This window comes from Amphiura filiformis, chromosome 3 (assembly GCF_039555335.1).
Source record: "Amphiura filiformis chromosome 3, Afil_fr2py, whole genome shotgun sequence".
Lineage (NCBI taxonomy): Eukaryota > Metazoa > Echinodermata > Ophiuroidea > Amphilepidida > Amphiuridae > Amphiura > Amphiura filiformis.
Genome location: NC_092630.1, coordinates 57,245,250 through 57,268,055, shown reverse-complemented (window position 1 = coordinate 57,268,055; position 22,806 = coordinate 57,245,250). Strand labels below are relative to the sequence as shown.

At 35.9% G+C, this 22,806-nt stretch overlaps 1 protein-coding gene across 3 annotated transcripts in view; it reads left to right on the top strand.

The window, feature by feature from the left end:
• The window catches only part of LOC140148814 (alpha-2A adrenergic receptor-like), a 186,135-nt gene extending 170,005 nt beyond the window's left edge, over nt 1-16,130 (top strand). For all 3 annotated transcript variants that reach the window (XM_072170886.1, XM_072170885.1, XM_072170887.1), the window contains exons 3-4: nt 5,894-6,022; nt 13,552-16,130. In XM_072170886.1, the coding sequence (XP_072026987.1) occupies nt 5,894-6,022; nt 13,552-14,468 (1,046 nt within the window). In that variant the 3' untranslated portion in view covers nt 14,469-16,130. The remainder of the gene's footprint in view (nt 1-5,893; nt 6,023-13,551) is intronic.
• The last annotated feature ends 6,676 nt before the right edge of the window (nt 16,131-22,806 follow it).

Sequence of the window (22,806 nt, the reverse complement as noted above, 5' to 3'; positions counted from 1 at the left end):
CCCAAATATATTTTTATGAAAGACGGAAATCCCCATTGATCAGAATATAACATTACATCATGTCTATTTATAGATTTTGGAAATTCCCAGATTTTTCAAGAATGTTCATTGTATTGCATCATGTACGGAAAATGACTGTGGCTATAATATGGTGAATGTGACAGAATGAGCTATTAATAGAATGGTTTAGAACTTTCCAGTTTTAGAAGTTTGGCAATGTGTTCACAAAATTGAATAGTTGGGATCAGTCAGTTTTTTATATACAATGTAAACTGCAGATCATGAGCAAAATAGGATTTAATTCGAATTATATTCGAGTATATTACGTTCATTCCTTATCATAGTTGATTCACATAGCGCTAATATCATTGCTGTCAAGGCTGCATTTCCAAAAGAAAGGACGAGTAATATCCTTCGTTATCAATATTAATTGCTGGTCGACATATTGTGCATCCATCTATACGACGACAAACGCTATAACAAAGTAGTATATCCTATGTTATCAATCATTTGAATAGCGACAGCAACCAATAAACAGCTGCAAACCTGAAAATTGCACTAAGAAGTCACGGCATTGATTTGGTACATGTGGTCATGATAGTCAAAAGTAATCTTCTTTGCAATGTGTGCTCATGGCTGTATACTCGGGGTACAAATGTGTTGAAATTAGTAGAGCGTATTGATAAGGCGCTCGATTTCGATGCTCTCAAAATGTGTGGCAATACGTTTAGGAGCAGTTATATTTCAATTTGCTCTCGTTGAAAATTGGGGTAACTTGGAATTCTCCACAACAAAAAAGAGGTGATTGTCCCAATTTAACCTTACGAATTCAATACTTTAAGAGCTGAATCTAGCTGTAATTAATTTTGCTAGATTTAATCAGATTGACGCCAGTGTATAGCTAGCTGCGTCTCACATGATGATAGCCTGGTACTTTTAGGCATATTTTGTATGGGCTATTTTAAACCGTAGCCAGGGGTGAGGTGGGTGTGACATACTCCCTCTGCCCCTCCCCCCCCAAAAAAAATGATGATACTAGGCGATGTTCGGTTTTTGTTACTGCTCGCGTGAATAAAGGCCCCACTTACGCCTGCGTAAATTCACAAAAGCGCGTCACTCAAGCAATACACAAAGCGCGGTCCGCGTAAGTGGTTCACCAAACTCTGTGTCCACTACTCTCTATCAATCCACGATGTTATGAGTCTCGCCTATTGCGAGCTGATCAGAGAATATTCATGTGGATCAGGCATCTCCCCAAATAAAATCACTACAGTTTGGGCGAATGACGTGCATTAATATTCCTCATTGGACAACAGGTCAACTCGACTGCTTAGTGCTAGAAGTGGGTAAGTGCATAGCTGCCCTTGGAAAATTTGGCAATTTACTCACAGTATATTGTACTCATCTACACATGACAGATACACATGGCAGCTATTGCACTTACCCACTTCTGGCACTGAGCAGTAGAACTACAGCCAAGGTGCAAGGTCACAGCGCATTGCCAGACGCTGTTGCAATGTAGTCGTAATAATCATTGTATAGCATGCTAAATATTTGAATATAACCTCAAATGAATAAAATCACGTAATAATAATTTAACAATGTTTAATATGAGCATCTTTAAATTGATCCCCTTTACATAAATATCAAGTTTCATGTTCATGGTGTTGTTCATCAGATTGGTACTTTCTTTTACCACGACTTATTGTTTTTAACATTTAAATGCACGGGCAGTTAATGCCGTAAGACGATGTACTTTGCGATGAGTAGCTAGTAGTGTCATTCTCCCAAATGGCTTAATACCTGTTCAGCGAGTTAATAAAATGTTCAGTGTATTAATACCTATTTCGGGAAGTAAAAAACAAAAACGCTCAAAAACATTACTGTTCAAGGTTGCCCTACAGAGTTACAAATAATCATAATTGCTCCAAAAACAATAGCGATCAAGCTTAAACTGTAAATTAGCCCCAGGGTCTGAAGAATGGTGAAAATTAAGGAGTCATTATATATTGTAACTCGGTTAGTTGCAAGTCTTCATTATGGGAGTATCTGGTCTCAGCCCTGTCGGACTTGCGGCCTTAATGTTTTTGTTGACACTGGGCCCCAGCGCGTCAGTGCTTAAATATGCGTAATCTTAACTATGCGTAACATTACCCTTAACCATAACTATGCGTAACCATAACTTTAACATTCACGCAATGCTTAACCTATTATCACTGGTGTCTTAATAACAACAGATGACGCTATCATTGTACTAAAATGATTGATATGATCATTTTAAAATCAGTTGTAGAGTAATTCATATGATAAAAAATGCCTAAGCATTGTGGGTTTGGCATTGTGTACTTTAAATCTCTAACACGCGTTTTCTAATCATTATATATAATTACAAATATAGTTAACACCCACACCCACACCCCACACCCACCCCACACACAACACAACACAAAATAACTTCCACGTACACTTTAGAAACAAGAGTTGTGAAATCACTTTAGGGCTAGTGGCTTATTGACCATCATTTATATGGCGACTTCCTGAATCATCACCGACAAAGAAATTAAGTCTTGCTGTAAGTGATTTCCCCGTTTTAAGCCATTAACATGCCGTAAAAGCACAAAAAACTGCAAGAGAAGTTGGGTCATTCAATAAACACTAATGGCCAGAGACTGATGTGTCCTATATTCCATTATCGATCCGTTTGTACTTCGACCGAAAAAGTGTTCGTTTATAGTAAACATCGTCATGACAATATGACAATATGAATGCCAAATATTCTGTGCAACATAAAATAACAATCATCGACTCAGGAAAGAGGCTCATAGGATTAGGGGAAATTCAGTATAAAGGACGAAATATACAGCAAAAAATAACTTCATATACCTCCAAGATGCATTATTATAGGCAGTGGTATATGTGACCGTACAGCACGAATGAGCCGTAAATGTCCTCAATTGTATTCTGAGTTACAGTGTAAAATGGGAATGAAGGTCATATTCCTAGGTATTTCAATTTGGTGCTACGTGTATCTCATTAAATGAGGTACACGTAGCACTCAATTGAGGTACCTATGAATACGACCTTCATGCCCATTTTACACTGTAACTCAGAATACAATTGAGGACATTTACGGCTCATTCGTGCTGTACGGTCACATATGACCTCATCAAATGGAATAGAAAAAAAAAGTAGCTATGTAATGTGTATTAAAAAGACTTTAATACAGTCCAATTCACATAGGTTTGAATCTCCACGGGACGCTGTTGAAAGCTTTCTAAAATAGAACAAAATGAATGAAATTGTATATTTGCATCTCGTAAGGAAGGCGCCCTGAGCTGAGTTGATGTGCGTAGAGAGTACAACTTTAATACCCACTCAAATGACAGTATTGTATAATACTGCGGTAAAAAATTTGTGAATTGATCGTGTTAGCCTCTACCATGTCGAGCAGATAATATAGCTTAAATGGAACATGAGAAACAAATTCTGTGTTTACTATGAGCAGGGGCGACGCTAGAGGGGGGTATGGGAGTGTGACACCCCCTACACAATTTTGTCGGTAAAAATTGACTGTTGTCGTCAAAACCATATGATTGTCGGCAAATGTAGTCAAAGCTATGTGATTGTCGGCAAATTGCAAGAGTCATATAAAAGATAAAAAAAGATTAATTTGATATGAAATTGTGAAATTGTGCTGTTGTTACGTAATAGACCTATTGTGAATTGTGAATGTTGTAGTAGTTACTAATTACAAAAACAATTTTCGAAAAAAAACCCTCCTCCTCCCTCTATGGTCATCTTTGATGGCCGGTCCTACCCCAGGGTAGGGTGCTGGGGTAAAAATTGTATCACTAAAATGAGCGCAAAGGATGGATCTACGATTAGCTTAGGTCGTTTGGGCGTAAACGCGTGTTTTTTTAGGACGGATAAAAAGGCGACCACCCTCTTCTTTGCTCAATGGTAGCTAGGCTGAAAAAAGGTGCCCAACATCTTCTTGGCTTAATGGTAGCCAGATTTAGCAAAAGCGAACAACATCTTCCTAGTTTAATTTTTCAGCATTCCCGCTCGATACGACAAATGTGTAGGCCCATATAAAAGTTCTGGGATGAATTTAGGTATATTGTTTCAGCTCACAATATTTCTCAGATATTCATCTTTTTTTTTTATATCAAGGCCAAGCCTTGTATTAACAATAGAACCCTATATTATTTGAATAATGCTGACGGATTTGCACCAAGATAGCAACTTACCTCCCGAGTGAAGTTCTGCGTGTAGATTTAGGGATGTATAACGTCTTGAGGGGAGGAAACGGAAACACATAAGCATGGGGAAATCCAAAGATACATCACCGTATGTATGATTTTTTCATAAGGTGATGGAGACACAAATAATCCGATGTCTGGCAAAAGTTATTCTCTGCTTCAAGGACAACTACTCTGCAATAGTATCTTTCTTTAAAACTTCTTTGGCTCACTCCGCCACGTAGGTAAATCACACCTTCAAATGACATCAATCTATTACTTGTGGGTACTGTTCAATTATTTCGATTGGAAACTCTCAAGGCTTTGACCAAGTTTAGTTCCTCCCACGTTGATATAATCTCTTTTAAGAATGCAAGATGTTTGAATGCAAGACTCAATCAAATTTGAACAATGTCGTGATTAAAGTATTGGAAAGAAACTTTTGAAGTTATTCATATAAACCGTAAGTGATGATGTCCTTTAGGAGTACCGCCGTTGATTGCAATACCCTCTTCAATCATTTTTTTCATACATGTTGTAAACATTTTATTCTTGACGTTTTTCATCAAGTGTTTGCTGAGGAGCTTTTGTTATTTTCCTATGTTGCACATAGAATAACACGGCTTGCTTTGTTTTATACACCCACCCACAGCCGTACATAATATGATAAAGGTTGAAGAAACTATTTAATGCGTCTGGCGCTAACATGAGACGAAAGAATTACTTGAGAATTGTCAACATTGATATATGAGCATAATTTGGGCACCCACGCATTGTGCTTACATAAACGAATAAATATTTAATGAGTTTAAGCTAATGCTACCAATTTCAAATAGGCCTTTCGGTGGATCACTGGTAGTGCCTCAAATATCATCAACAACGGTAAAAAAAATTAACACTTAAGATATACAAATACTTGAAATAATCAGAATACACGTGACGTTTCTTATGTATTTTGAGACGATGTTCTTTAACCCTAACGCTCCAGTTGCTTTTTTGGCGAGGGGGAAGGAAAGAAGGAGGAAAGAAAGAAAAAGAAGAACAGAAAACCTTTTTTCTCGGGTGCGGTTTTGAACCCCGACCCTTCAGGTGCCACGCCCGTGCACGGGCCTACCTTGCCACGGGGGTGTAGCTTGCCCGGCCAAGCTTTCCGTCGATATGACTGTTCGCATGATGACGCAATAGCATCACGTGGGATACCTGCTTGTGCCTACGATTTCTGAATTGAGGTTTTTGGATGTTTGGTACGGTTAGGGTTAATGTGTTGTTCGAAGTTCCAACGTCAAAGACATAAAGAAATCAATTTAAACCTGGACAGCATTTTTGTCAACATTTCCGTAGGTACCATTCTGCGACAACAATAATGCTTGAACAATAATGTTCAAAAGATTCGGCATGCCAAGTTCTTGATGTTTCACACAAGTGCAGTAATGGAAGATTTAAATTTTTATTCAGTTAACAACTGTCGTCTACGTAAATCCAATATTTTATATCCACAAAATGTTTATCTCGAATGACGCTTTAATGTTCCCGTCACATTGCCAAACATATAAATCGTTCCTACCACGTCACGTTCAACACTTGCCAGATAAAATGAACACATTTGATGATAACAATATATTCAATCTGTTTTGTTTCACTTGTTCTTACAGCATCTGCGTGTCCAGCGTGCAAAGTACCAGAACTATTTTTCAAAGTGGTCTTCTGGCTCGGCTACTGCAATTCTTTTGTAAATCCACTAATATATGCTTTATCAAACCACACATTCAAAAGGGCTTTCCGTAAGTATGACTAAAATGTATCAGAAAGTATATTGTTTGTGTATAGATGAGTTGACCTCAATGTTTATCAATAAAGGTAAGGGACTGGTATATCGATATGCTTGAGCGAACTGCGTACAGCCACTACACTGATCAATTGCCTTATTGTAGTGTGGCGGGAGTTTAAAAGCACGGGTCCTGACCAAAATATGATGCGCGCACATACTGCCAGTCAAGGAACATGGGAATTGCCAGTCAGACAATGACGTCACAAGTCAACTCATCTATACGTTACTGGCATACCCACTTAGTTTGTAGTGATAACTGGACAAGACTGTCAAATTCGAATGCAACATTCGGTTATTCTAGTTGAAATCTATATAACACCCCCTATGGAAAATATGACTTTAATTTCCCACACGGGAAGCATTTATTTCAAATGGAGTCACCCATTCGGGCCCGGCATTCGGGTAACACGAACTTTGCAATACACATTCCCTGGAATATTACGATCATGTCTTCCATAGGGGTATGTGGATTTCAACCGGAATATCATATTATACATTCAACTTATTTGTAGTAATCTGGTACCTTTTTAGTATACGTTTTATTACCATCATGTATAAAATTAACTCATTATTATGTTTTATTGGGTCTAAGTGTGTGAAAAAATTGGATCCAACACATAATAATGATAAAATTGGATGCTTTACGCCTAATATGTATTGGTCTCACTATGAGTTGTAAAATAATGGACTCGACAATTCATAGCTCGACCAATATGGGCTCAGCCGATTCAATTTTATATCATAATTGCCCTGTTTTTACCATCATCCATCATTCGATTATTTAACCTTGAAATTGAGTGAATCGTGTTAACAATATTCGACTGTTTTACCAATCATAAGAAAATCAAAAAAAGATATAAGCTTTTATGTAAATACCAAAGTGTCCTGGGAGTGTATGTAAATTATTTTATTAATTATGCTATAATTAATAAATACAGGATGAATGAATTAAGAAGTTTTTGAAACAAAAAATTAAGTTCAATTTATAACATAAATATCATCAGTGAATAAAATTTAATGTTATACCCGAGATCACGAATCATACATTTTAAAAAGTAGCTGTCAACTTTAATTGATGACTTTTTGAGCGAGGGTTTTTATAATAAAATGCAGCAAACACCCCCTCACAGCAGTTTTGGAATGAAGGTACATTCATCATTATTATTATCGCTCTCTTAATCATGTATGATAGATAACTTTCAATATTTTATCAGATGTGCAAATCTACGTTGATGTATGAGTGTAGTGAGCATAACTTTAGGGCACAATATCACTGTTTTGTGCTGAAATACTTTATTTCAAATGTTTTCAATATAAATGAAGAGTTCTGGTTTATATTATGTCATACTTAGAGGTGACTTTCAAATCGGTAGCGCTCCATAAGTCTCCCCCTTTTTCACCTTATTCATCGTTGTTTCATCAAAATTGAATTATCACGCATGCTGTAAGTCCTCGGTAATTTCAGTACTACTGCATAGTGGATTATTCAAATACCCAAAGATTTGCTGGTTTTCGCATTCTTGGCATTACCCATTCGGATATTTAAGTCATAAAATTATCAATTGTATGTAAGTCCGTGATCCTTTTGTATGGGTTAGTGCCATAAAATATAGGTCACTGCTAAATAGCAGCGGAAATCTATGGGTATACTGGTCAATAAAAGTAATTTCATTGTCGGACAAAATAAAAAGGAATGCCATTAGCCTGCCTCAGGAACCGAAAAGTGACCCGCACTTGCATGATTTTTAAATTAAGACCCGTGGTCCTAAATTGTGGTCAGTTGCCGGATTGTTTGATATTATCGGAGTTATCGGCGGAACTACAATCACACTAACTCTGCAAACATATTTTGTAATGAGTGTTTTACAATTTAAAGTGAAAACATGAAATTGATTTGACATTATCGGGTAAAGATAATTGGCGGCAAACGTCGTGTGAGAAATATCTTTTAAGTATTCAAGATGGCTAAAGATGCCCATAAGGGGTATTGTGTTCGCTCGCAGTAGTAGAGTAAACATAATGCTGATGTGATTTAAATTAGTATCAAGCAGATGGAATCACAACCACGTTCATTGTCTACGAGCATGCTAAAGTCAAATTATGACGTTTATTGATATTTAGATAAACAATTGGTGATTTTAATAAATTTTGATTAACACTGACATTTAGTATTCTAATTTTGATTAGGGTTTCATATAAATTTAAATTAAATGTTACTTTTCACGGGTTTGTAGCTATCCGTGAAAACATTTTTGGAATATGCAGAAAGGCACCAATTCTGCCAAGTACAGACACCTGGTTTCAAATGCCGTTGTAAATGTTATACAATGGTATTTCAATAGATGTGATTTAAGGGTATACGATGTATTGTTGGTCGAAGCAGCAGAAAAAAGTAGTTCACAACATCTTGCGAATGGTAGTGAGCTTTAGCAAAAATTGCATTGCTTAATTCATAGCGAGCGTGTAGAAGAATTCAAATATCACAGATATACTTTTTGTAGGTCCTGTGGTTCTTGAGTTATGTTGTAAAGAGGGCTGAAACAACAACACTTTTGTAAAACGTACATAACTCATTAACAACAATAAATTAAGCAAGTTTTCAAAGTATATAATTTGTAGAATGAACTTTTGCAAAACACCGAAGTGTTATTTTTCAATAATATATTGATTCAGATAATGAAAATCGATTTTTTTTTGTGGCTGCTTCGACCAACAATACCTCGTATACCCTTATCAAAATTTAAACAGAAAGAAACTCTGTTTCCGCTTCCAAGACTTTCGGGCGTAGGAATTATGAATGTTTGGCACTCTTAATTCGCTGTCAGACTTGAATTATGCCCTGAATTCTCCGCACGTGAAAACACATAGGAAATTTGGTACATTCATACCGTATATGGCGCTGTATACGTTAAATTAGTAGACGCAAAATACACTTTACGTCAAAATCAGTTTAACTTTAAACACACCTTTTGGGAACAACCTCTCAAATAGCTTCTTTAGATTAACATATCGTCAGCCTACTAAGATATCATTTTTTGTAATTTCGGGAACAAAGTACAAAATATGGTTCAAGCATGCATGGAAACATATTTATTCACCAATCTTTGCACAAGAGCAAATGATTATGATATAAACAAAAGAGAATAATCCGAAATAAGAAGCGTGATTACATAATACATAACTTGACCCTAATTTTATAACATGTTCTCAAAATTACCAAAAATTACTTAGGCAATTATCGTAGTATGGTGACCATATGCATTACAAAAGAAATGCAAATTCTGCTTGCTTGCTGCCAAATCTTGTTCTCCTTGCTTGCTGGACTTTCGTGGATTGGAAATTATAATGATTATTTTGCAATATTTAATAACTCTTCTTAATTGGCTGTAAGCACAGACTTGAATTATTAGCGTAAGAGATTTCAGTTCACATGCTCTCCAATCGTGCAAATCATGTTAAAGTTGTCATATTTGGCAGGGTAATAGTACTTATAGTGCTGATTCATCTAGGCTATGGAGGCATTTCAAGAGTACGCCCATTTTTAGTGGGAAAATGTCATTGAACTTTGCATAGAGGGTCAAGTTCAAAATTTTCATAATTGGTCTGTTTTACCATCATCCATCATTCGATTATTTAACCTTGAAATTGAGTGAATCGTGTTAACAACATCTGCCCGTTCAAAGATACTCAATATTTGGTCCGTTTTACCAATCATAAGAAATGGTACATGATAGAAACTCGAAAAAGATATAAGCTACTATATAAATAACAACCTGTCCTGGGAGTGTATGTAAATTATTTAATTAATTATGTTATAATTAATAATGAAACATTGAATGAATTAAGATGTTTTGAAGCAATGAATTATGTTGAATTTATAACATAAATATCATCAGTGAATAAAATGTAATGTTATACCCGAGATCACGAATCATACATTTTAAAAAGTAGCTGTCAACTTTAATTGATGACTTTTTGAGCGAGGGTTTTATAATAAAATGCAACAAACACCCCCTCACAGCATTTTGGGAATGAAGGTACATTCATCATTATTATTATCGCTCTCTTAATCATGTATGATAGATAACTATCAATATTTTATCAGATGTGCAAATCTACGTTGATGTATGAGTGTAGTGAGCATAACTTTAGGGCACAATATCACTGAAATACTTTATTTCAAATGTTTTCAAAATGAATGAAGAGTTCTGGTTTATATTATGTCATACTTAGAGGTGACTTTCAAATCGATAGCGCTCCATAAGTCTCCCCTTTTTCACCTTATTCATCGTTGTTTCATCAAAATTCAATTTATACACATGCTGTAAGTCCTCGGTAATTTTAGTACTATCCTGCATTGTGTAGTTCAAATACCCAAAGATTTGCTGGTTTTCGCATTCTTGGCATTACCCATTCGGATATTCAGATATATTTAAGTCATAAAATTATCAATTGTATGTAAGCCCGTGATCCTTTTGTATGGGTTAGTGCCATAAAATATAGGTCACTGCTAAATAGCAGCGGAAATCTATGGGTATACTGGTCAATAAAAGTAATTTCATTGTCGGACAAAATAAAAAGGAATGCCATTAGCCTGCCTCAGGAACCGAAAAGTGACCCACACTTGCATGATTTTTAAATTAAGACCCGTGGTCCTAAATTGTGGTCAGTCGTCGGATTGTTTGATATTATTGGAGTTGTCAACGGAACTACAATTATGCTAACTCTGCAAATATATTTGTAATATTTAAAATGAATACCTGAAATGGATTTGACATTATCGGGTAAAGATAATTGACAGCAAAGTTCGTACTGAGAAATATCTTTGAGAATTCAAGATGGCTGAAGATGCCCATTAGGGGAATAGTGTTCGTTCACAATAGTAGAGGAAACATAAATGCTGATGTGATTTAAATTAGTATCAAGCAGATGGAATCACAACCAAGTTCATTATCTACGAGCATGCTAAAGTCCAATTATGACGTTTATTGATATTTAGATAAAAGATTGGTGATTTTAATAAATTTTGATTAACACTGACATTTAGTATCCTAATTTTGATTAGGGTTCCATATACATTTGAATTAAATGTTATTTTTCAAGGGTTTGTAGCTACTCGTGAAAAACGATTGTGGAAAACACAAAAGGCACAATAATTTCCACATTATTATTTCCTAGTGAGACAAATTATTTATTTAAGTATAGACACATGGTTTAAAATGCCATTGTAAATTTTATACAATGGTATTTCAATATAGGTACCAAATGGATGTAATTTAATAAAATTTAAACAGAAAGAAAATCTCGTTCCGCTTGCTAGACTTTCGGGCATAGGAATCATGATTATTTTGTGCTCTCGCTGTCAGACTTGAATGCCCTGTATTCTCCGTACGTGAAAAAACATACAGGATATTTGGTACATTCATACCGTAGATGGCGCTATATACGTTAAATTAGTAGGACACAAAATACCCTTTCCGTCAAAATTAGTTTAGCTTTCAATGCACCTTTTTGGAACAACCTCTCAAATAGCTTCTTTAGATTAACATATCGTCAGCTTACTACGATAATTGCCTAAGTCATTTTTGTAACTATGAGTACTTCCCTATTTAAACATATTTATTCACCAATCTTTACACAAGAACAAATGATAATGATACAAATTAAAGGGAATAATCCGAAATAAGAAGGGTGATTACATAACTGATGCATGCTTAGGTAATTATCGTAGTAGGGTGACGATATGCATTACACAAAAATCAGGTTGTGCTTGCTTACTGCTAAATCGACCGTATTCTGCTTACTACACTTTCGGGCATTGGAAATTATAATGATTGTTTTGAAATATTTCATAACTCTTCTTAATTGGCTGTAAGCACAGACTTGAATTATTAGCGTATAAAAGATTTCAGTTCACATGCACTCCAATCGTGCAAATTATTTATTCATATTCGGCAGAGTAATAGTAGTTACAGTGCTGATTAATCTAGGCTATGGAGGCATTTCAACAGTACCCCCATCTAGGGCCTGATGCAAAAAGGGACCCTCCAAAGGGTGGGGGCCTGAAAAAAATGACAACAAATTTTCCTGGGAAAATGGAGTTTATATGCTTTTCTATGGGGTTGACCCATAATTTTTCCTGTCAAAAAGGGGGGCCCTGACATTTTTGAGGTCTGTAAAGGGGGGGGGGGGGCCGAAAAATTTTCGCGGTAAATTTGTTTTGCATCAGCCCCCCCGCCTTAAAAGTGTTGTGTACGATCCCTTAGTCATGTTAGTGGGGAAAGCTGATTGAACATCTTTGAACAATTTACTCAAAACTCACACCATCGTGATCATCTGGCAATAAGGAGTCAGAAAAAAAGTATACATTATTTATGACGTACGGTTATGGACTTAATTGTGGGTAAAATATGAAGTCATATGTCTAACTTTACCACCAGCACGGGGGCGAAAATGAAAATTGATCTGATTTTGATGAAAATGATCTCATATTATTTGCCTAGTTAAATAATTTGAGGCCATCTTCAACAAAATCGAAGTAAATTTCATTTCCGTTCGCTGTTGAACCAAAATAAGACCTATGTCATCACAATGGTGCCTCCATAATCGTAAGACGTAGATATGTCAAACTATACCTTTTCTGAATCCTTATGACTAGAGGAACACACAAGTATTGTTTTTACCTATTTCCGAGCGATTTTGAACTTGATCCCTGTGTAAAAGTTCAAAACTGTTCAATAACCCTCTTCCACCAAATAAGGGCGCAGTTAAAATACCATGGACTATAACGATCAGCGATCAGTACTATATGTCTGCCAAATACAGGGTTGACAATGACAATGACATGATTTGAACGATGGTAGCTGATGGTTACTGTATATGCTGTAATCTCCGTGAAAACCCGGGGTGAAAACACATATCGGCAATTTGGCAATCGTAGATGGCGCTATATAGATTTAATTAGAAGTTCACAAGTTAGCTTTAAATACGCCTTTTGGAATAACGTCTGCTACTTTTTACTTGTTAGGTAACATTATTCTGTTTTTAGGTGCCACAATATAGCTTCTTCAGATTAACTTATGCACTACAAGACTATACAATATTATTACTGTCGAGTTGACGCAATCTTTAACCTTGATCGTTTTTTGATTAGCTACGCGAGAAGTCTGGAAAAATGATTTGCATTATTTGATACTGAATAAATAAGATATTTGACGCCGTTCTATGGAAAAATTGGTTTACAAAAAAACATCACGCATTAGTAAGAGATTGGTAACAATCATGTTCATTCGATTCACCTTTTAGGTCAACAGCAGGATGCACCTGGACGCGGCCGTGTTTTGGTCCTTAGTTATCTCGATTTCGACCTCAAAATCAAGCACAATGAAATAGCAAAAACTTGAAACAACAAACATTTTTGTTCTTGCCAAACAAGAGAATTGTTTTTGTTATACTAATATGAGTATATTCTCTTTACTACAGGAAAAATCATCACCTGTCGTTATTGGATGAGAAGACGAAGGCGGCGTTTCAATCGATGGTCAAATATATCCCGCTTCACTGCTTCCAGTACCTTATCTAGTCCGGTAGTCACGTCAAGTCGCCATAGCAGCAAGAGAAATAGATCAGCTGGTGCAACCCCAGAACTAGAAGCTGCGCCAATGCTGACTGACTCGGCTTCACCATCCCCAGCTCACCAAGCTACGTCTACATCAACGTTACTAAAGAAACAGCAAAATGGAAACGTATTCGATTTTAAGAAATGTGATTCCAAAACTGATGTTTTAGGTAATAGTACTGATTATGGTACCACAAATGGTATCCGTGTTATTGATCAACTGACCACCATGGTGGACTGTGAAAATATGTTGAATAGAACTCGATCTTCATCTTCTGCTTCCTCTCATTCATCTGCTTCATCAACTGGGTCATTTTCAAGTGATGAGGTGTATAGAAATCGTGACTCAATTAGATACAGAGACCATGTTATGAAAGGAATTTACAAGAATGTCACCGAGGTTAAAAATATCAAACGAAGCACATCAAGAACTTCTGAAACCACTTGTAGTTGTGTTCATATAGTGACGAAACAGAATTCATCACATAAATCAAATAGTTCTTCCAAAGGAAGCGAAGTTAGAAGAAAGTTTAGTGGTGACGCTGATGAAGATCAACTTCCAGCTTTAAACAGGACATCTCAAAATAACACGGATGTAAAAAACGATACCAATGGTGCTCTTGTTGGGAATAATACCCCACCTGATTTAGTGTTCGGAATATCTGATGAAATTATAAACAACGATACACAGGATATCGATGTGGATATTGAAAACAAAGGAGATGATATTAAGTTACCGGCTACTGACAATTCGAATGATTCCAAAGAAACGTCTGTGTAATGCTTTGATTTATGTATTTATATTATTTATTTGTTTATTTTTTACATTGTATAAAAGTATTTATATGTTAACTTTTAAAGCAAATCTATGGTACATAAAAATGATACCAAAAATATATATTTTGTATTACCATCTTTTGGCTTCAATTACAGTATTTAACCAATGAGTATTTTAGTTTATCAAAATAATGTGGATGAAAACACCCTTCATTTATTAAAAACATAGACTACTGACTTTTTTTTAAGGTGGCGCTAACTAATTGGTTGTCATAATTCAGGTCGAGAATATGCGTTTTACTTACAATTCATCATTCAGGGATGCAAAGTAGTCATTTAATATTTTCAAAGTTATGTTTGATTATACAACACCTTAAGGTGACTGTCGAGTCTCAGAAATGCATTATAAGTAAAAAGTGTTCGTAATTATTCACGCGCGATATACAAAAGTATACCAAAATGCGAAGTGTAAATCTAACAGCTTTAATGTTAAAACAACAAGTTTAAGACACACACAAATACAAACTGTTTTCCTTAAATTTTTATGAGACAGCATGCAAAGGTTCAAAATGTTTACTTTGTGTGTTATTTTTAATCTACGGACTCCATTCCATTTCGTTTATTGAACTCGGTCTAGTTTGTGAAATATTGAATAAATACTTCACAAAAATTTGCGTTTGAGGTCAATAATTCAAACACCAAAAATAAGGCCGATATCTTTAAAATATGTCACGTGATCCATTTCTGACTCTTGGCAGCCTCTTAAGTGGGGTGTTGTTATTTAATTGGAGGATTAGACGTGTTATTCAATACATACATTGTACTGTCTATGACGTACATCGATCATTTGTTACTTCATTAAATTAAAGTAACTTCTAACTTTAACTTCGAAGTCACCCGTGTTCACCGCACTGGATTATTAATTCACACAACAAAACGAAAGAACTTGTGATAAAAGCCATTCAAGACTTTTTCTTAGATAACTTTTTTGTGCCGATTACAATAATGAAGGTTATGAGGCTGAATTTTGTGGTCGAAGTGGTCGTAATTTTCAAAAAAACAAAGTGGGTTTATAGTTGCAAAAACGCAAATAGTTTAAGTTGTTCCCTGAGCTTGTTGTACTAAAAAGAGAAGCTTTGTTTTGATAACTTTATTGTATCAAGTTGTAACTATTACTTCATGCTACTGAGGCAACAACAAGTCATTTAAATTTAAATAAGTGAACTCAACAATTTATATAGTTAACTTGGTAAATTAAGTAGTACTGACAAAACTGATACAAGTAATTATACTTAGATTTCAATACGCTCATCTGAAATTGATTTTGTAACAAATTCTAAGAAAAAAATAATTTTTTACTCTACAAATATACACGGTATAGGAAACTTCGTTGCCGCTAAAAACTATATTATTGTTGAATTGTGGGAATGGCAAATACAATACCGTAAAATTTCATCTACAAGCATATGCCTATATGCCTCTAAATGAGGGCATTTTTTTATGAAAGAGACAAAAGGCAGACACCCGCCACGAAAACATTATTTGGAGTTTGAGCAACTATATTTGTGATTCAGGTGTCTGTACAAACATGTATTATTGTATAAAGACCAATATATTGTAATCTATTGTGTCTGTCTTTCGTTCGTTCATCAATAAAATCTCATTCAGAGGCTTGTAGATGGAATTCTACGGTTTGTCATAATAACACTCGCTAATACGATGATTATCATTACGGTATAGTAGAGTTTCCATCATTTTAGTGTATTGGTCCCAGGTTAAATCGTGAAAAGGTGTTTCGCGAAAATACCAGTAAAAAAACAGTGGTGAATGGACGTTCCGCTTTCAAGCTTAATATGACATGGGTATACAAACAAAAATTAATAATGTTTATAAGTGCAATATTAACGTTGCTGGCATAAATATGATTTTGCTGAATAGAATAGAATATAATAGACCATTTCTGTAATTCCCAAAACCCTTTCCAAGAAGCCCAAACTACATAATCATTTTTATAATCACTGCGCACCCCTAACCAGTATAGATCGTGCGCAGTCACAATATGCATAGTGACAATGTGCGCAGTGACAATGTGCGCAGTGCCGATTACGTAATCTTGGTTTCATTGCAAAGGATTTCGGGTATTGCCAAATCAGAGACAATAAGTCAGTACAAAATGCTTCCACGAAAGGATTACATACCGTAAAAACTCGATAGTTAGCATACGTGCTTACTATCGAGCGATTTTAAAACATGCAAACATGAAGTGGCCCATCCACAAAAGTGTAAAGGGTTTTGAGCAAATCATCGATACACATAGTTATATACGAACAAGTAAACCTGCAAATTTGTGTCTCAACCCCATTAGTTCAGTTGGTAAAGCGCCGGACTTTGGTACCGCAATTTCATGTTTTCAAAAGCGCACAGTAAGTACATATGCTAACTATCGAGTTTTTACGGTATTTGCCATGTCCATTGGTACTTTGTGCCTCGAGGCAAAATAACTCTAGTGTCGATTTTGGAAATAGCACTCCTACGAAAATAGCATGTTAGGGGATTTGTCGCTATAGATACCCTCACTTTCAGAAGGAATATCCAGGTATCTTTTCACGTTTTGTTGTGGGGGCGTTACTGAACAAAGAACCTCTGACTATGTTCGTGACTATATTCCAAGACATTGATTTGTTTGAGACAATAGACACCCACATGTGAATTACCACAAACTGGAGTATCTTCATCATTCATGTACGGATTGACGATTAGAAATGACGATGAAAGCTTTGACAGTGGATCGTGGTTTACCTAGACTGACTACTGACACTATTGAATAAATGTTGCTCCTACTTCAATTTTGTTGGTCTTACCCACTACGTTGGGAACGGACATATGGACCTGAATTTGGTATATTTCCCATTGACTTTCTCCGACCAAACGACCAGCTAATTATGACAAATTAAAAACAAAATAGACCAAAGAAAATGTGACTGAGACAGGACTTGAACCGGTGACCTCTGTATATGAGTCCATCGCCCTAAAATGTCTGCTTTCCAGCTCCATGATGCTGTAACAGCTAATTACCAACATTTCGGTGGCGCTGGTAAGAAATTGTAACCTTTCCGCATTGCACGCCAATCTTTGGAGGGCGGTCGAGTGCAGATCCGTCGGAACACGCTCCCTAAACCCTAACCCTAACCCTAACTAATCCCTAACCCTAACCCTAACTAACCTCATCGTGACATCATCCAAGCAGCAAAGTTCATTTCCCATTCAAAAAGCGTTGTCCGAAGGATCTGCAGTCGACCATTCTGTTTGACTGGCTATAGAATGCTGCCCTCATTCGTCAACCTTCTGACTACGAAGCATAACAGAGTACATGCGCAGTGTAGACGACTGGTGGAGTCAGTCGAGGCTGGCTACCTGGAAGCAAGATTTAGAATTGACCTTTTCGGTAAATCCCATAAGCCTTTGCAGGTAGACATGTGATATCGGTGCGTACATCGTTACTGCGCACTTCACGGCTTGAAAGTAACGATGTTCACTAAACGATGTGCCCATCGGCGTGACGTCAAATGACGGCATCTCAGGTCTATCCGCAAAGGCTTATGGGATTTGCCGTAAAGGTTACTGGTGTCCAGCAATGCCCAGAATCATTTGATGTACATTTTGTCAGTGCGCCGAGACTGTGAACGTAACGATGTTCGCAATGACCTAGTTAGGGTTGATTACACTAGACTTACGGCAATTACCGAACTGGTTTATTGTGATTACCACTATAGGGTTGTACAGTGTGGTCCAAATACAGCTTTACCCAATTTGAAAGGTTAATTTCCAAACAGATAAAAAGTCTGTTTCAAACTGTTGTTGCATAATATGCTGAAAAGAACATCTTTCTAAGAGTAAATGTTGAAAAAATAACCGAAAAGAATGTAAATTATAAATATGGCGCAAGTCAAAGGGTGCACTTGGGGGCTCGAGGGCGTGTTCCTTTTTTAAACCTAGCTACAGCTCGATGAAAGTACACACCTGGTTCGCCAATGTCAAATTAAACGGTATTATGTTTATAAAAATGTTACTCGGAATACAAAATACGCATACAAACTCTGCAAAGTGACATAAAATGCACACAGGTGCTAACAATTTCATCAATTACGATCAAAGAAGAAAATATTTTTAATTTATTTACACGGATAGGTTTTTATTTAAAATGTTAATCCATATTTTATATATATCAAGTAAAACGGTATCATGTTTTAAAACTTTTAATCAAAAAGGAAAATAATAATAAATAATGATAAAACAATAAAAAGCAGTTTATATGTTTAAAAATTTTAATCAGAATGCAAAATAATGATAATAATAAATAATAATAAAATAATAAAAGCAATTTATATATTTGAACAATTTTAATCAGAATGCAAATTAATAATAATAGATAATAATAAAACGATAAAAAGCAATTTTTTTACTTTACGGAAGAGAGCAATAATTATTAATTATATTAAAAATTAATATAAAAATATTAATATAAAAATAGCATAAAGATACTTAGTAATACAATATCAGTTCGGGGGCACTCGTAATTCACGGACGTCATTGATTTCAAAGACGGGTCAGTGATATCACATACGTCGAGCTTTGTTGACAACTGGGCACTCGATGCAGCACATCGGAACGAAGCTGAGTGTATTGGAATAAGCTTTCCTATGGTTAGCAAATATCTACCTGTGCAAAAATTATCTATCTGTGCAAATTCTGACAAATGGTCCCAGAACACACTTATATTGCAATGGCCAAAATCAAATGTTTTGAAGTAAAAAAACCCCAAGAGTACCCGAGCCTGCGCTCTAATTCATGAATTGGATAGTAAAATTTGCAGGCACTCAACTTGGGCTAGCTACAACCCTGATAAGGCCTACTCACAAAATTATTCCCACTGCGCGGACTTACTAATATCGTTTGCGACTGGGTTTTGAAACTAGGTATGTGATTTATGAGACGTCTCTGAAATATGATACTGTTATGTGACATGATGTTTCAAGAGTATTTGATATCAGAGACGTCCGTGAATTATGAGTGCCCCCGAACTGATATACAATTAGGATAAGCGCATCACGTCCGTTGGGAAAAACACTGACGCAGACTGATGTGAACAAATTTAACTTTGACCCTTCAACTTAAAGCTGACGCCACATTTGTAATTGTATTTATTTTTTTCATTCATTTTGTTTCACCAAATATTCTTAGGAAGATGGTTATTAAGAATTTGAGAAAAAAAAACAGTTTGAAACAGACTTTTCAACTTTGAGATATTAAACATATGGAAATGGGTAGTAATTTTATTGGGTAGTTATTATTGGGTAGTTATTTTTGGACAACCCTGTATAACACACTAGCTGGCAGGGTGACAGACTTATACGTGACATGTCTTGTGGGTTATAGCTGACAAAAGCCTAAACATATGACAAATTAAATTGACAAAAGACTCTGGTTATTAATGACAGTATCTTGCTACATACAAAATAAATAAACGCATTCATATTGAGAGGCAGGCGGTCAAAGTATCCTCTCTGATTTTGGATGTGAAAATGACTGCGGGCCATGTTGTTCTAACGGACAATAGATGCCCTTGTTAAAATTTATATGCATAGAGAACCATTATAGTTTAATACCTAAAAAATGTAATTTAACTTAATCTATAAAGAATGGTAATTGTCGGATTAATTTTTAGAAAAATGTCACGGTCAAGTTTCGTGAAATTGTAAACGTGCTTTGATTTTGAACAAAACTCTAGTGATGCATTCAGTCATCTGCATAATCATCCAGTCGTTCCTATAGGTGAAAGCCCGGTCATTAAATATTTTGCCACGTTTTGAGGAACGGAATGAAAAGAGCTCATTCATTCCGACCCCTTTTTACCCAAACAAGTTGTTTCCTAGTGGCAGTCGGTCATCCCATCCCTACCACATCAGTATCCTGGTTAACCCATCTGTTTAATATTTAATAAGAAAGTAGCCTGGTAGTACCAAACATCACGAACTAAATCCTCATGAACAGGCAATGGTAACGCAGTGTTAACCACTTCGTGGTTTTAAAACCCCTAAATTTGTGCCCAAAATCAGGTTTATATATTTTGCATGTTTTATTATTTCTTTCACTTTGATTTCAATGAAAAGAGCCTTATTACAATTAAACAAATTAAAACATTAATCTTGTTAATGCGACATCATCTCAAGTTATGATTTGCAAATATAGGTATAACCAATTATGAAAGTATAATTTAACAGGTTTAAAGGACCAAATGCATTTACAACCCCTTCCCAGTTTTGAATCATTTAGATCCCTAAAGAATATTAAAAAGGGCATGAAGCAATTGTGTTTCGAGGTGTTTATGTCTCTGGCTTATTATTACTATCTGTTTAAGTTGTATGTTACTTTACTAGCGAGATCGGAGTGAGAGCCGACTCCAAAGCCGAAGTCCGAAGCGAGATTAAATACTGAGTTACGGGAAAAGCTGAGTTGCGCTAGAAGTTCAGCACTCAGCCTCTAGCCTCGCTAATTGGTCTTTTATTGCAGCTGGAAATCTTCTTTGATGAATAGCTTCGTCCAAGGCTCTTTTAACTTTTCCCTTCAGCACAACCTAATGTCTGTGCGTAGATGTTGAATGGCCGAGCGCGGATTGAGTCTTCGAGCACGTCCGGGCAAAAAGCACTGACCACTATACATGGATAGCGCACAGTGTCATCGCCACGATATCTTTATGGCAGAAATCGCCATGGTAGGTTGAATCCACAGCCACGCATGGCCATTTTGTTCCGACCTGTTTAATAGTTTTGAGATGCATAATGGGCCGAGGAACATCCGACTAAGGCTACTGACAATAGCCCGGTGACTGGTGTGAGTGTGCATGGTATGCACCATGAGGTCATCTGCTTTTCTGCCTCCACGAGTGCCCTACGCTGTGCTATAGATCGGCACATATAAAATCAGAATTTTTGTCAGTTTTTGAGCTCAATACGCACGGTTCTTTAGCAATACGCAAGCTAACGACTATCATATTCTTTCAACACATATATTCAAGTGAAAGGAAAAAATATGGCTTCTTTAGAATAAAAAAAATTACGGGAGATATTCATCATTTTCTACCCCGGTATCCAAAGATATATCGTCTGAGTATCAAATCGTGCATTGCATATTCACGTGTATCGATCCCGGGTATTGATTTAATTGTTTCTGATGTACCAAGTAATTATTAACCAGGCGATGTCGGTGTGTAGCGGGCGGCGACCGAAAAATGGAAACCACTGGTCGCCATATTGTAAAGGGTAAAAAAGAAATTTCACCTCACTGATGAGTAAAACAAATCCCACACCCAACTCTGTATAAAGGTATACATTAAAATTTAAATTTCAATTTAAATTTAAAAAAAATCGCTTCCGAAGGCGACGTAAAAAAATTAGTTCAAATCGCCATATTGGTGAGGGCAAAAAGCCATAGTCAGTGGTTTCAATCGGCGACTATATCGTATTACCTGCGAACCCGCTATCCATGTATAGAGGTCAGTGGCAAGAACAGACGGCCATTTCATAGATTCAATTTAAGTCCAGTCGTTCAACATTATTGTACGGTTATTGGGTTGTTTTTAAGAAGAGGAGGTAAAATCTTAAACAATCTTGGACAGGGTTTCCTTTGAAGCGCCGAAACACTTAAAATATGGTTAATTGGTGCTTAGAACAATGCTCATCCTTTATATTCATGATTTAGTGCCAATGATCCCATTGGTATTATTGCAAACATAAATATCTTGGGATGACGATGGTGAATATACGCAATATTCAAGGGTAAAGTTAAGTGGCTCTATGTCTATAAGCTTTACCTAATAATGTTTGGTGAATTTAATATTGTAATTTTGTGACGCCTTCATATTTTTAGTAGATACAGAAAATTAGTCAAACCAATTTTGTGCATCTTATAATATAGAAGGTATAGTGCTGATTCGAATATTTAAATCATTCAGGAATGCCTCTTTAACGATGGTTTTATCTTAAAAAGTTAATAAATTTGATATAAAGCTTTGATATGTACATTTTGTAGTCCAGACATATTTATTGTGTTATTCTTTGCTTTTTTAAATATTTAATGGAAGACCAGTTGAAGGTAATAATATGTGTAGCAATATCCGAAACACAAAATGAAACCAATTATAAGACCACAAATCGATCTTCAGCTCATATTTTGAGAGTGGTCATAGTGGAAGAATACAACAGTTATATTATAAGTGTTTTAGACACATACACTAACGTGAATGTAAATGCAACAATGTCCTTCGTTGAATATCACACAGCGTC